Source organism: Grammomys surdaster, unplaced genomic scaffold (assembly GCF_004785775.1).
Source record: "Grammomys surdaster isolate TR1022 unplaced genomic scaffold, NIH_TR_1.0 363, whole genome shotgun sequence".
Taxonomy (NCBI): domain Eukaryota; kingdom Metazoa; phylum Chordata; class Mammalia; order Rodentia; family Muridae; genus Grammomys; species Grammomys surdaster.
In genome coordinates, this window is record NW_021604782.1 from 12,615,780 (window position 1) to 12,632,849 (window position 17,070).

At 36.9% G+C, this 17,070-nt stretch overlaps 1 protein-coding gene across 1 annotated transcript in view; it reads left to right on the forward strand.

Moving 5' to 3' along the window:
• Pappa (pappalysin 1) overlaps positions 1 to 17,070 on the forward strand; it is a 230,064-nt gene that overhangs the window by 99,920 nt on the left and 113,074 nt on the right. The window contains exon 8 of the mRNA XM_028779996.1: positions 10,793 to 10,921. Coding sequence (XP_028635829.1) covers positions 10,793 to 10,921 — 129 coding nt within the window. The remainder of the gene's footprint in view (positions 1 to 10,792; positions 10,922 to 17,070) is intronic.

A 17,070-nucleotide genomic window follows, 5' to 3' on the forward strand; every position in this document is an offset into this window, starting at 1 on the left:
ACTGTAAATCCCTCCTTGACTACACTCTGACTTGACCATTGTAGTAAACACTTTCTCGTCTTGTGACTTACTTGAAGGTTCAGCCTAAGTGAATTAGTCTTTATCTTAAAAGATTTACTTATGCCTTGTTATATGTCATTCCTATTGCTCAAAATACCACAGTCAATGTTTATACCTTCTAATATTCTCCCTCTATGTACTCTTTCAAACTATTAATTTACTTGGTAGATACTTATAGAAAACTGTTAAGTCCCAGACACTGTACTAAAAACTGAGGTATAATGATGAGGGGTTAATATGTCCAGCAAGTAAATAGAAATCCAATATGAAGGATAAAAAGTGATTGGTTTTATAAAACAAGCACAAGGAACTAAGAATTTATACCCAAAACCAACTTAATGCAGATGCCAAGAAAAATTCTGTCTAATCTTCTCACTCTTCCAATCCATGGTAGGATCCTGCTCTATGTTCAAAATTTTCAAGCTGTACCTTGTATTTTGACCACATTCAACTTAGTTTCTCTCGAATTTTTCTTTCTGAAATATGAAGTCAATGAAAGTATGTTCATTTTGTGTAATTCATCTTTCTAAACTCCATGGTTTATAATTCAGTGAGGACAAACTAAACAGACAGAACTGATTTGTCCAAAATCATAGCAAAGTTAATGAAAGAATCATGGCCACTTTTCCTGACAGTTGATCCAGGACCAGTTTTTTGGCCTGCTTTTTAAAATACTCCATCCAAAGACAGTACTTTGTACCAAATCTTTAACAGTCCTTCTACCACCAAGCTCACTAATAAAAAGTTAAATCAAAACATCTCCCAACTTAAATAGAAATAGAACTTTCCTTTAATTCTTTATAGTGTTAAACATTGGAATTAAAAGCTTTCTGACAATTATACATGAAAATCTTGAGTGTATGTAACTTTGCTGTCTGAGTGTTAAGAAAGGCATTCTTTTGGTAGACTACTTGAGCTTAAATGTCACTCCATGAGCTATGGCATGCTATTAGAAGTTTTTGCTCTCCTTACATAAAGTAGGATATGAAAATACCTAGTAGGGTGTCAAACTTATATCCTCTATTCAATAGACACTTCCTCTCTCCACAAGCCAGCTGTCTGTACTGCCACCAAAGGAAAACATCAAGTCATTGCCAAGAAAGCCAAGTCTCTTGTTCTTTTGGTTTAACTTGTGACCTGTCTGCAGTCATATGAGCACAGAACATTTCTTTATGAAAGCTCATCTAGGATGCTCTCCTCATCTGCCCAGGCAATAGTGACCTTCTTCAGTAAACTCTGTACTTTTTATATGAGGCTAAATGTGTCCATTTTAAAACTTTCTCTTCTAGAGATCACCTTTTTAAAAGCATCATTTTTTTTTTTGGTTTGGTTGGTTAGTTTGTTTGGTTTGATTGTTTATTTATTTATTCATTCATTAATTTATTCATTGATAAACAGAGTTTCACTGTGTACCCCTGGTCCCAGCTCCATAAACCAGGCTGATCTTGGACTCACAGGGATCTGGTTGCTTCTGCCTCCCAAGAACTGGTATTAAAAGGATGTGCTACTACCATTCACCACATTTTATTCACTTTGTATCCCAGGAATAGAGAATACCCTAGGATGACTAAAGGAATGCCATGTGAGTAGATGAATAGATAACCTAATGAAATGGTACATATATATTTGTTCAAGACTTGAAAAAAGAATGTAGCTAGCTAGATTGACTCCCACATACTGATGAACATTAAAGATTAAAGTATATTATAAATTTATGGTCTTATAGTAAATTGTATGTTTCCATATGTTAAAAGATAGATGTAAAGATGTTCAATTCATAGGGTTATGATCAGAGATTTTATTTTAAAGTAAATTATTTTATATATCACTTTAATTTATAATAAACAGTAGGGAATATAACATGGATCAATAATCAACCAAAGTAAGTCCCAGAAAATGTCAGCCTTCACTGTAAAGTTCTGCTAGAGGACTGGCAGAACAGATGTCTAATAGGCAAAAGGCTCTATGTTCTAGTGTCAAAAACATAAAAATAAATCACTCTCCCAAAAGCCCAAAACATTAGGGTTACATGTATTTTCTTATACATATCTATGTGAAATATAAACTAGGTGTCATTCTGTATTGAAGATCTCTAAAGCAATTTAGAGTCAAAAAGGGGAACATGGACTCTCTTCAAATGCTGTCATCTTCTGAGCTTTATTGGCCATAAGTGCATGGCTCACTAATGTATGTTTATCCAAGAAATCAGCTAGAATATGTGAACAAGTTAGTGGTCCTAGAATCCAACTGTTAATCCAGCTTACTTTCAAATTATTGTCTGCTTGATTTTGGAGAGATCATTGAACTATCAACTTAACTTAAACTTTAAAATACAAAGCACATGAAGAGTCAGTGGTTAACTAGAAGATTTTTAACTACACAAAGATATTTGTTATTTTCAATATAATAAGTTGGTAAATTATTATTTTTTATTTTACAAGTACAGATATTTAAAATTTACTCAATGCATGAGACAATAAAACAAATCTCAACAAATATTAAGGTATTAGTATTTTATAAAAGATGATTTTTATGTTTTTTCTTATCATATGCTTTCAGTTTGGATATATATAAAGAACTAACTAAATAAAAACTGTAAAACTTTATATTGATAAAAGTTATGACTAAGAATCAATAATTTAATGTAAGATATTACTATTGACATCCACAAACTCATAGAAACACACGTATTGAGTCAAATCTGGATTATTCTAGCATGACAGATTACTTTAATATTAGATCATCTGCTATCATAATTCAAATTATTAAATTAACATATTGACATTTTTAGTAGAAGTAATTATATATACACAATATCTAACTATATATATATATATATATATATATATATATATATATATATATATATGCAGTATAAGGATGTAGGAATATAGCTTGATGGGACAAAGATATCTTTCATATTCTGGTGAGATGACAGCAACAACATATTATTGGAATTAATGAAATAGTCTATGACTAGTTGTAAGCATGTTTTAATTATATCTTAATTATTTTATTATCTCTAGAGAATTGGAAATATACATTTATGCGTGTAGACAGAAAGAGGTATAATTAATTATATAATTGACATATGTAAAATACCTGTTAGAAATGTATTGCTAATAAGCAAAGTCATCACAACTGTTGTCAAAAAAGCTTTACACTGTTACATAAAAGAATACTCAAATATATGAAATTGTAAGTTATGTGACTTAAGGGGATGATTTAAATGAAAAACAAACTCTTTCCCCTCAAATACATCTATGTATTCAATGAAATTGCAGTAAAAATCCCACTAGACATTAAAAAAACAGAGAATCTTATAACTCAATAAAAGGACAAATTTTTGAAGGAAGGAAAAAAGTATAGAATAGATTCATAACACAAATCAAGATTTTTATATAGATACATAAATTAAGATAGATTGATATTGACAGTGTGATAGAAAGTTTAGATTCCAGAGCTGGGGAAATTATTCAGTAGGTAGTATGTTCTCTGTGTGAATATGAAGACCTCAGTTCAGATCCCCTGCACTCACATATAAGCCAGGCATGGTAGTGTGCCTCTTTCACCCCAGAGCTGAGGAGGAGGCAGAAGCAGGTAAATTGCAGTGGTTAACTAAATAGCTGTTCTGGACCAAACATCCAGCTTCATTCGGGTACAATGAAAAACTCTCCCTTAAAAACTAAGGAGGACAAGCAATTGAGGAATATTATCTGAGAGTATGCTCTGGCCTCTACAGGCAAGCATGTGCATGCATAGTTACATATATGGATACACTCCCACAATAAATAAATAAATAAATAAATAAATAAATAAATAAATAAATAAATAAGTAAACCAGTGCAATGAGATAATCTATAGATAAATATGTATAAAAGGCAAACTATGTGCTAATTAAAAGTAAATAGAGCGTTAGGATAGTTCAGTGGTTAAGAACACCTATTTGTAGGGGATCTGAATTCGATTCACCTGTTGAGCGTTCACCACCACCAGTCACTCCAGCTCCAGGGATTCAGTGCCTACATTTGGAGTCTGTGGGCACCTGCACTCAGACATACACGTATCTCATCACCAACAAGCACACAAGCACATAATTTACAACAAAATAAATAACTTTTTAAAAATTTAAAGAAGTCATTTTATGATATTAGAACACAAATCATGAGAGAATTAAAATTACTGTTTAATAAAATGGCATAAACAGAGTACAAGGGAGGAATAAAGGGTCTAGAAATGTCATTTTCCAAGTTGTAAGTTATAAATGATTTCTATGCACTACACACAAACACATTACACGTTAATACAGAAAAACAGATTTTGGAAAGGCAATAGGATGAACAGACAATCCATGAGGCTAGAAATGTATGAGGCCAACAATTATATAAAAAGATACTCAGGCTTATTAGTAATGAGGCAACAGCAAAATAATACAATAATTAAATATAATTTAATAACCGGTCGATTGGCAAAAAACTAAATGTTTGGCAGAATTGAGTGCTGGCAAAGACAGAGGCAATGGGAAGTCTGCTGGTAGGCTTGCTAATTGGTGCAACCATTTGGGAAAACAATTTGGCAACAAGTAATAAGTTTGAAAATGCAAGTACTCCTTGCCTAATAATGCTATTGTTTGGTGTATTTCTTTCAGAAAACTCTTGTTCTGTGTCCACAGGAATGTGGACACAATTGTTTAAAGCAACATTGTTGAAAATAACAAGTAAAAATATTAAATAATAATGATATTAAAAGAATCAACCTAGGTTCCCATTATATATATAGAATGGCTAGTGAAAGTATGACTTGTTTATAGACGAATACACTTATGGTGAATGAACATAATCTACTTTTGCCAGTGAGAATATTCTCAATACAATGCAGATAGAGAAAAAGGTGCAAGATGATAGGTATAGCATTAAAACCTCTATGATTTAAGATACATGAAACAGTGCTCTGTACAAAAGTATAAAAATAATATAAAGCAAATGGATACAGAAATAAAACATAGCCCAATGTAATAATTTGATAAAAACAAAGAGGAAGTCTGTGTACATTTGTTGCAGTCCCCACACTTTTCTGTATAATTAAAGTATCTTCTAATTAAAAGAGCTGCAAGGGTTTCTATGAGGTCTCTGGCACTTCTTCTCAGTACTGAAAAGTGATTGTTTCCTTCCTTCCCTTTTCTTGGCTCCAAGCTGGCATCTGAAGTGCCCAGGCATTACCCTCTGATTCTTAGCCCCAGGCTGGACCAGGATGTTTGGGATCTTTCTGAGCCAGAGGCAGCCTAGGTGGTCTCCCCATCATATCTTCCAGCTCAGACAGTCTGGGTGGTAGATTTTGACCTGCACCCATTCTTACTACCGAGTTTTAACTGTAATGGCAGCTTCTTACCTGTATAAAAGTCCAAGCCAGGAAGATAGAAGTACACATTCCTCATTAAATTGGAACTATAGATTGAAGACCTAAGCATCATATTTCTCCAAGATTCTATTTCATAGATTAATAAATGGAGGCTCAAGGAAGTACGGACTTCCCACAGCATTGAGTCAGTAACAGTATTTAAAAGAGAAGTGTGTCTTTTGACTTCTAGATCTCTTCAACTGGGCTTCATCTGTAAACCCATTTAGGTGGCAGGTTCTGTCTTTTGATTTCCTGTCTGCTGTATTTTCCACTACATAACAGCAGGAAGCTTCTGTGACTGAAATAAACACTGTCTCGGAATGTGATTATACAGAACTGGTTCAAGTTTCTACCCATGGCAAAAACCTATAAGCAGGTAGTTCATTCTTTCCTCACTGTGTTACTCTCTTCACCTGAGAAGTAGAATAATAAAATAACAGTTGCTCAAGGAATGTTTGTTTGGATTGAAACTATGCCCATGAAATATAACATATTATGTCCAGCGAGTAGGAAACAAATTGAACCTATAGTTATGGTTGTTTTTCTAAAAGGTCGAGTTTTAAAGAAAAAATATTCATCTTGAAAATAGAGACTATCTTGAAACACTATAAGGCACAAATGCTATGATTTGGAAACAATTGGATATCAGTGAAGAATATTCAAGGGATTAAGAAGTTTTTGAAAGAAACAAAATAGGATGTTATTATGCTATAAATAGGGTCTCCCTTTGATTCCTCCCCTGTACTACCTTTTTTTTCATTCCATGTTTACATAGACTTGTGGGACAACAGTAACATGTTGTGTTTTAAAAGTCACATTGTAATGACTTGATTATAGGTTTCTATAGGTTGTAATTGACTCATCGTAATATTAGCTATATATGAGAAATTTCAAATATTTGTTTTAAAATGATTATCTAAGTGTTTAAAACTAAGGATACTTAGCTATCCTCTGAAGTTTTTACATTCTTAAGATAATGATGTCATAATTTAAGTTTTATTGTGTGATTACACTGTATATTTGAGATACATTCCCCATCAATATCAATTCATATATATATATATATATATATATATATGTATGTATGTATGTATGTGGTGGGGGAGAAAGAGAGAAAGAAAGAGAGGGAGAGACAGAGAGAGAGGGAGGGAGGGAGGGAGGGAGGGAGGGAGGGAGAGAGAGAGAGAGAGAGAGAGAGAGAGAGAGAGAGAGACAGACAGACAGACTGATTATCAGTCCGTATCCCAGGCTGACCTAGCTTTCACTAGGCGGCTTGGGCTAGCCTTAAAATTGTGTCGATCTTCTTGACTAGCCTCCCAAGTGCTGAGATTGCAAATATGAGTCACTTTCTTCTGAAATTTCTGTGAATAATATTGTGGAAATCATGCCAATGATAAATTGAAGCATTTTCCTCAATAATTGAAAATGCAAACCTAAGGCAGGTATGCCATTTGAGACATTTGTACTGGAGCAATGACTAGGTTTTAGAAAGGCTGTTTTTAAATGGCACGCTAAGAAGCCACAGAACAACCCTTCAATATTAGCTAAATGATCCATCATGTGTAAGCTTATTAGATAAAAATACAAAAGTAATCGTAGATACAGTTTGAACACTGAGAATTAAATATTAATGGGATAAATGAATTTTTAGTGATAAATTAAAGTAGCATTCCAAATTCTATGAAAGAAATCAGAAATGGTCAAAATACAAAGAGTGGAGCAGAGACTGAAGGAGGGGCTGTCCAGAGACTGCCCCACCTGGGAATCCATGCCACATACAGTCACCAAACCCAGACACTATTGTGGATGCCAAGAAGTGCTTGCTGACAGGAGCCTGATACAGCTGTTTCCTGAGAGGTTCTCTCAGAGCTTGACAAATATAGAGGAGGATGCTCGCAGCCAACCATTGGTCTGAGCACGGGGTTCCCAATGGAGGAGTTAGGGAAAGGACTGAAGGAGCTGAAGGGGTTTGCAACCCCATAGGAAGAACAACAATATAAACCAACCAAATCCCCAGGAACTCCCAGGGACTAAACCACCAGCCAAAAAGTACACATGGAGGCACCAATGGCTCCAGCTACAAGGATGGCCTTGTTGGGCATCAATGGGAGGGGAAGCCTTTGGTCCTGTGAAAGCTCGATGCCCCAGTGTTGGGGAATGCCAGGGTGGGGAGGCCAGAGTGGGTGGGGGAACACCCTCTTAGAAGCAGGAGGAGGGGGGATGGGATAGAGGGTTTCCAGCAGGAGACTGGGAAAGGGGATAACATTTGAAATGTAAATAAAGAAAATATCCAATAAAATATTTAAAAAGAAATGGTCAAAATAAAGACACCTCAGACAAAATTCTAAAGTTTTAGTTTCACAAGTAACTAAATGACAGTTTCAAGTTTCAGCTTAATAGCTAGTTCCAAGAGTGTTGTGGAAGCTTCTAGTTGAGGGGAAGACAGGATTAGTAGAAGAGAGAATGGTGGAGGTAGGGGGGTGAGTTGAAAAAACAACTCGATGTTTCTCCCCTGCAGCAACTGAAAGGGCAATCCTGACCCTAATTCCTGCTTTTAGACCAGCTGAGGTGCAGATTCTAACCTCTCCCAAATCAGATAAGTCCTCCGCACTCAACTGTCTGTCTGAAAATAAAAACAATCTAAATTTATAAGAACATCTTTTGTTTGGCACTAACTTTGGCTACTTTAAAGAAAAGATGTAGCTTTAGCACAAGAGATTCATAATCATTTTAGTAACAATTGCAACTACCAATTGTAACTTCTTCATCTTTTCACTAAAGGGATGATTAGAGTTTCTGTGTCACTATTTGGGAACTTATATTATCTCCTGACTCAGAACTGTTAAGAGTCTTCAAGGGGTAAACCAAGAGCCAGACACACAGTTGAGAAAAGAGCTATGAACTTTTCTCCCATATGTACTGCGCATGGTGCTCCTAGGTGGGTCACTAGGTAGATGCTATTTGAAGACACATTTTACCTGGGACAAAAGAAATCTGGTTTGTAAAATTCGCAGAAGTAGGAGTGAGGTGATATGAAAGAAAGTTAGATGTGTGGCACTGGAAATATATATATATATTTTTTTTCCTGACTCTTCTTCTCCCTGATTAAAGAGACTATAAGATAATTCCAGTGACCAAAACTGTTGCTAATTAAGCATTGGTAATAATGGGTCAGCATTTTCTAGCCATTCATCGTGAGTTAGGGGTACTGTCAATGTTCTCACATTTAAGCTGTAAGAAAATGCTGTGAGTAGAAGTTTAGAGTTAATTTGAAATAGGCTCAGAGTGATAGAAAAGAATATCATGTGACTTTCTGGGTAAAAGTTATAAAGACAGAACACAAAGACATGTTTGCTTACCTGCTAGTTGGTGATTGCCAAGGCATAGGAGGAACATGGCAAGAAGAAACTACAAGTGAAGCCAAGGTAGGGCTTAGAAGAAAAACAGCCACAACATATTAACCCATCACATTAAATATTTCAGCTACAAATCATTTGTCATGTCACACATAACTTGAGAAGCACTGTTCATTTTGGCAAGCATTTCTACAGAAGAGCCCCATCTGTTCAGACAATGAATATATGTCTTCTGTGGTCCACGTTGTCACCTGAAGCAAATTTCTTATTTTATTCCAAAACATTGCCTTATTTTAGTGTTTCTCCATATCTTAGAAGTAGGTGAGTTTATAGTAGAACTCATGTATGTTCTTTGACTCCCACTCTCTCCCTTCTCTTCCTGTGCTTCTGGGAGAGTCACTAATTAGTCAAGAAGTAGACAAAGAGTCAGCAAAATGAGTATTCTGGTAATGTCATTCTGGGAGTTTTCAATGAAGCCATCATTTATCTATTCAATATCACCCTGGATGTGCCTCACCAGATCTCTTAGAGAATCTGCAGAGAAGTTCAGTTTGCCCTCAACATCAGTAACTGCTTCAGTGCTACTCAAACAAACTCCCTTTGGGGATGATGAGTTTACTATTTTCATCAAGGGCTTTTTTTTCTTCATAAGAACGGTTCATTGCTCATAAAGTCTATCACTACATTGAGTGTCAGGAAATCTTCCCTTTCCATTGTTCACACACCTGTTATCTTATTGGCCTGTCCAAACAGCTCCTGCCTTTCACAGCAGCTGAAATAACAGATGGGCAAGAAATCTTGAAATTTCCTAACATCTTCCTTCTGCTCATGCAATCTTCCTCCTTTCACCCTGGAATGTCCTCATTAACCTTTTGTGTCCCCACCCCCATGGTACAATTTTTTATGATAAAAATAAATAATTACTACATAAATCAATGCATATGAAGACTAACATATTATTTTGAAAATGGTCTATAAGGAAGTATGAGTGGAGATTTGGTCATATAGAATTGACACAAACATGCATTTGTATTAGAGGATAATTGGCAATAGCCAGGTTCTTAGGTGAGGAAGTCTGGACAGGCCCTGGAAGTCTTAAGCCAGAGGAGAGACACAGTTTTGGCATGTTAGAAATCTGGCAGGTACCAGCCTCCGGAATTGTTATTCCAGAACAAGACCCTTCTCTCCAAGAGATGTGGTTATTGGGCAGGCCTGTAGGGATAAAGGAGGAAGAATATAAGATATTACTAGATAACATGCAATTGAAAACAATTGGCTTAACGTCCCTATGCCTCAGATTCATCATCTATAAAAACAACATAAAAATGAGTATCCATGTAAGGTTGTTTTGACTCTCAAATAAGAAAATATATAGCAAGTGCATAGCCCAGGGCCAAGATTTAATTAATGAACGCTACTGTTACTTATAGAAAGGATAATAGTCACGGACAGGAATGAGTGCAGAGTAGGAGAGTCTCAATCACACACTGTAAGGAAAACACTTTCTCATGTACCGTGTCGTTCCTGCACAGGTCTTTAAATGTGAGTAAATGTTTAGATAATATTCAGAGGATCTGATATGCTACTTCAACCTCCTTTTGCTTATTCAATATTTTCCCAGGGTTTCTGCTTCCCACAAACTCTCACTGAATGGTTTCCATACTCTCTGATATTCTTCCCTTCCGCAAGGATTGTTGTGAAGCTCAAAGTCAAAAATATTCAGTATTATGCACAGTTATATATCTGGTAAAGGCCATTTTTATTGGTGTACCTTATAATGTAGTCCACTGTACTCAGCAAAGTAGCTTAACCTACTGTATGGTATAGATTGTTGGATAACCAAATGTGCCTTTGATTTAAAAAATAAAAATGGGCAAGACTAAAAGAGTAAACTCAAAGGAATCAAGATTTCATTCTCTGCCGATCAGGCCCCTAGCACTGTGTTTGTTTTAACTAACAAGTTTCTCTGCACCTTCCAGAGATCTGAAACTTGGCAGTGTGTACCAGTACCGGATTATCACCATTTCAGGAACTGAAGAGAGTGAGCCATCACCTGCTGCCATATACACCCACGGAAGTGGATACTGTGGTGATGGTGTTATCCAAAAGTAAGTAGATCCATCTAACGTAAGAGGAGTTTTGAGGAAATGTTAATTAGGTCATGATACTTAAATAGGATATCATAGGAGTTACCCTACAATTCATAAACCCTGAGGCAGCAGTGATCTCCAATAACCCATCAGTTGGTGGGTACTCCATTTGCTGGCCTTCGAAGATAAACCAACGACTGTGTTCTGGGTCACACAGTTCTCAAGTATATAATATATGATTTAACCAGAGGCGCTATTATGCAATTGCTACCATCTGCTCTCGATCTTGGATGTTTGTTATGAGGCACTAGAAGATTATACTAGTCTTTTCTGTGATTATTCAGTCAGTCAGTTACCTGCACAGAGTTCATCTAGGTTAAAACATCTTGCAAGGCGCTGGTGAGATGGTTTAGTGGTTAAGAATGTGTGCTTTTCTTCCAGAGGACCAGAGTATCACAACTACCTGTGACTCCTGCCCCAGGGTACCATACAACTCTGGCCTCTGCAGACACCTGCACTCATAGTTTATGAAACATATGTCCACATAGAGATACATATACACATAAATTGTAAAATTTGAGGGCTGGAGCAGTGTCTCCATAGTTAAGAGTACTGCATGCACTTGCAGGAAACCCAAGTTCAATGTCTAACACCTCCGTGGTGGTTCACAGTCATCAATACTTCAGTTCTAGGTGATCTCACACTCACTTATGAACTCTATGAGCACTAGACATGCAGACAGCATACATACATACATACAAGCAGGCAAGACACCCATATATGTACAAATAAACAAATCTTTAAAAAAATAAATCTTAAAAACATTTCTTTAAGCCTACCCCGTTCGTTGGCACACAACTTTCATCCCAGCACTCGAGAGGGAGAGGCAGGTGAATCTGAGTCACCATTTCAGAACCTCCAATTCGGAAAGCAGGCCAAAGGCTCACAAATATTATAAAGTATTGTAACATACATTATTGAAACCATAAGCACTCGGTAGTATTCTAGAATGAGTAGAGTGTCTAAAGATGAATACACTGAAAATGAATGAATCAAGACGTGTAAAGATTTCATCAAAACCGGAAATTATGATTGCAAAATATCAAGCTGTTATGCGAAAAGAAACAGATCTTATAGGATGTTCAGTTCATTCATTGCCTGCTCCTTGGGGGCAGGATATGCACATCTGGAAACAAAAGCAAGAAGTCATTAACCCTCACCATCAACTTCTAATTTGTTTTCTTCTAAAATAAGCACAAAACAATCAGATGCTGGCAGAAAAATTGAGGGTTTCTTTTTCCTATAGAAATGAAGATCAGACCAATCATCATTCCAAATTAAGTTTCTTACTAGTCCCATTGCCAGTGTGTTCATTTGCAAGTGACACTATCACTAAGACAATTGACAGGTTTAATCTCATGCCTTATGTATGTGATGGCAAAACAAGCTATTGGCAAATTCCTTCATTAAATGGCACTGTTGGGTGTCATATAATATGTTTGCAACATGGGATTGCAATTGCTATTCCTGTTGGGGGATGGGTAGTGTGAAGAGAGCATTTGCTTCAGGGCTGGATGAAAGCACTGATGTGCAGCCTATGAATTAGTGTATAACACATATATGAAAAGAAGTGCTCAGTGTCTATGGCTTATGTTTGTCACTCACAACAATGCTCTAGGGAAGAGGAGTTTGATTCATTACTGGTGACTGTGTGGGAGTTGATGGAAACTGGAAAGATCTGTATTTGGAAGAAAGGAGCCTCTAGGACTAGATTTATTTCCTTTATTTACAAGATTTGAAAGGTAAAAGCAGTTTATAATCAAAAGTCCACTCTCAAAGCCATAGGTATTTAGTGACAATATGCTGTCCTTTTTAAAGATTTATTTCTATTGTATGCATGCATGTGTGTGTGTGTGTGTGTGTGTGTCTGTCTGTCTGTCTGTCTCTGTGTGTTTGTGTCTGTGTGTATAACATGTATGCCTTGTACCTACAAAGAGTCCAGAAAAAAGTGGCAGTTTACTCGGAACTGGAGACACTTGGGTTGTTTTTTTTTTTTTTTTGGTTTGTTTGTTTTTGTTTTTTTGTTTTTCGAGACAGGGTTTCTCTGTGTAGTTCTGGCTGTCCTGGAACTCACTCTGTAGACCAGGTTGGCCTCGAACTCAGAAATCTGCCTGCCTCTGCCTCCCAAGTGCTGGGATTAAAGGCGTGCACCACCACCGCCCGGCAAACTGGAGACACTTGTAAGCTGATTGATATGAATGCTGAGAAATGAACCTGAGTCCTCTGTCAGTGTATCAAGTGCTGTTAGCCATGGTGCCCTCCCTCCAGCTATAGCAGAATGCTTTCTGATTGTGATCAGCGCTGAGAGAAATACATGTTGTAATATGAATCCCAGACAATTCCATTGTTTCTGTTGACTGAGTAAAAGGATAACAATATGCACAAGAGTCCCTTGCCCAACACTGAAGTATATTAGCAACTCTTGGAAAGCTGATAATTCACAATTTGAAAAGTTAAAAGTGACATATTTAGGACTGAGACTGGCTTGGTTAGAATAGTTCTTACCTAGAATGTTTGAAGCCCTATGTTAGATACATAAGTTCAGCATGGTTGCACATACCTGCCCTGCCCTGCCCTGCCCTGGAGGGGTAGAAGCAGGAAGATCAGAAATTCAAATTCACCTTCAGATACATGGTAAGTATCAGACCAATCTGGCCCCATATGAAGAAAGAGAGAAAGAGAGAGAGAGATTTTAATCAGTTATTCTGTTTAACATATTCCAATTGTATGCTCATTGGACAAAATTCAGTTTTTACCAGTTTTTGACATTAGGAAGCACTTTTGATTCTGAAATAAAGACCCAGCTAAGAATTGTGTTTTCAGGGTTAACAATGTGACCCAGCAGATAAAGGTAATTGCTAGACAAAAATAGTAATCCTAAATTTGATCCCCAGAACCTACATAAAAGAAGGAAAATATCAACTACAGTAAAACACACACATAAAAACAACTATAATATTAATTTCAAAGAGTTGTGCTTTCTCTATGTTTTTATTATTAAAGCTAATTATTCGATAGAAAAGAATTTGCAATGAATTTATATTATTTCAGAGAGGAGGAGATATTTAAATTTGTCCTTGATATTCTTAAAGTATTATTTTTGCCATTTTTAAATAAGTGATATTTACATAAAAACAGACTAGGCCAGTAATTACTTATATAATTTCCTCTGGCTTACTGGAAACACACATACTAAGGATATATATTTTGTGCCCTGAACAACCTGTATAGCGTGTCATTTCCAAATAGAATTATCAATACTAATTTTGAAAATATAAAAATTTTTAAGTCTTGAATTATGGTACAAATAAGCTTGTTACTAAGATTTGAGTTTGCACATGAACCTGAGTCCTCTGTCAGTGTGCAAGTGCATAGAGCCATTGCTCCAACAATAGCAATATAGTTTATGATTGCGATTAGCACTGAGAGAAATTCATGAACATGGGTTATAAAGGCCCACAAATCTCTGAGGGTGAAATCCATGATATAGTGTGTGTACTTAATATCCATGTTTTTAAAATCCAGTAACAGAACATGCAGTCAGTCCAAGTGCAACAAAATAGAAAAAGAAGGGCTAGATATGAGTCTCTCCTACTCAAAGGCATTAGCTCCAAGCTTCTGAAAAGTCTGTGTATGATGGAACTGAGCCTAGAGCTCAGGGAGAAAGTGTCTTATAGTTGACTATTCTCAAGATCATACAGTACATCTATGGTTTTCATGAAACACTACAGTCATCCCAAAGAACCTATAATTGTAACTTTGAATTTTCTAATTTATAATTGTTATAGTGTTTGTGTTACTGTGAAGAGACACCATGACCATGGCAACTGTTATAAAGGAATACATTTAATTGGAGCTGGCTTATAATACAGAGTTTTAGTTCATTGTCATCATGGCAGGAAACATGGTGGCATGCAAACAGACATGGGGCTAGAGAGGTAACTGAGAATTCTGCATCTGGATCATCAGGCAGCAAGAAGAGAGACAATGAGCCTGGCTTGAACATTTGGAACCCAAAGCCTACCCCACAGTGACATACTCCCTTCAACATGGCCTAATCTTTCTCAAATAACACCAGTCCCTAGTGGCCAAACATTCAAATATGTGAGCTGATGGGGGCCATTCCTATTCATATCACCACAATCACAAAGAGCTTATCCAGATTTGGAACCTTAATTTATAGGTTGGTCTAACTATCTTATAGTTATATACAGATGCAAACAATGTTAAGACTTTTTAGTGATCTAAGTGTAACAGTAGCAGCTTTAACTTCATCATATTCATAATTTAATAGTCGTTTTAAAAAATATGTTTACTTAGAACCAGAACCCTGCATAGATATTTGGTTTACCCTTAGAAAAATGGAGCAGCTATTCATACATGTTTTACTGAAAATCGAATCTACGTTATGAATGTTCTAGCAAGGAAAGTGGAAGCAGAAAACACATTTGCCTCCAAGTTGTCCTCTGATCCCCACAAAAAGCACCTCGGCACATACTAAATAAATGAATGAGAACTTTTAAGATAGAAGGAATAGATACAGCACTTGCAGAAACACTTAATGGGTTGGCACTCTGGTGCGAATGGTCAATAGCAATAGATAGGTTCTCCCCATTTTATACACAGTGTTGGGATAGAAAGGCTGGATGGATACTATGGCAGTAACACTCTATGTGAACATTTACCAAGCTTCTTCCACACATGAGACCCTACATTATTGTATAATACATTATTATACACTTGCTTCCTCTCAATGATGTGTGATTGGGCCTATTATGATACTTTATAATAAAATAATCTGCAAAAAAAATTAAAGTGCTTTTCTCAAGCATTCACACCTATTAACATTTGTACTACGGACCTGATTCTCATCTTAATTCATCTCTTCATTTTAGTGTGAGAAGAGAACGCTACAAAATTAGCCAGTAGAGAGGTGGCTGTATGCCATGTCCCTCATCCCAGGAACTGTATACTGGGATGCTTCTGAGTAATAATTGTAACTGGGCTGCTTCTTCTGATAATGAAAAGTCTATCTCCTCCTTTGGCATCTCACAGTCGCTTACAAGCACTCCAGTATTAGGCGAAGAGAGTCAGTTTGACAAATTCTGTGATAGATGACAAAAGATGTCTGTGAACACAGAGAAAGACGCCTACACACTTCAGTCTGAAAGGTCAGAGGAGGTTTCTCAGAACCCAGAACCATTCTATCTAATGATAGCTCCATCATAACTGAAGATATTTGTGGTGACCCTAATGTTTTGCTTAAACCAGTAGAATGCACTGTTTGGGTGGTGATGGAAGGTAAACTGGAAATACTGTTCATGGCTTAGGAAACCAGTCCAGACTGGGGACAGAGGACAGGGCGGGGTGGGTCGCAGGAGTCCAGGGGAGAGGGGGTATGTCTCCCAACCCAACTGATGGAAAAACTAAGATGCTGAAGGTCACTGTTGATTTCTAGCCTGTGAGATTCACTGGCAGAGAATGCTGAGGACAGCTAAGAGTACAAACCTCTTAGCTCATGGTTGTGCTGACAGGAAAGAACTTGGGTGGCTCTTTGGAGATGGATGCAACAGCCTAGTTCATCCTAAGGATTGATTGCTAGGCCCTACTCTGCTATTCCGACACCTCCTAAAGACAACAAACATTGCCTGGTGTTAATTGCCCCTGGTAAAAGGAAAAGTCTGAGACCTGTTCCATGCTGTGACAGTTCCCAGCTGGTCCCTTAAGTGGGAGGGACAGCTGCCACACACTCTACAGAGACCCCCCAAGGCAAAGAAGGAATGGGAACTGACTCTTTTAGCATCTGGTAGGTGCTACCCAACATACCAGACACTTTAAATCATGCTTCAATTTTGTCCCCAACTCTAAGGAGAAGGCTTAATTATCTCCACTATAACACAGAAAACGAGGCTGGGTATTGACAGGAGCACCATTCAATAAATATGTCTAGGACAGTGGACTTTGTTCTATCCTGTCAAACATAGTGAGCACTGGCCACATACTGCTCCTGAGTACTTGACATGTGGCTGTTGTGACTGAGGAATGTCATTCCAGTTCCATTTGCTTTCAATAGATTTAAACTTATTAAAAGATCAGCTAGACCAGCC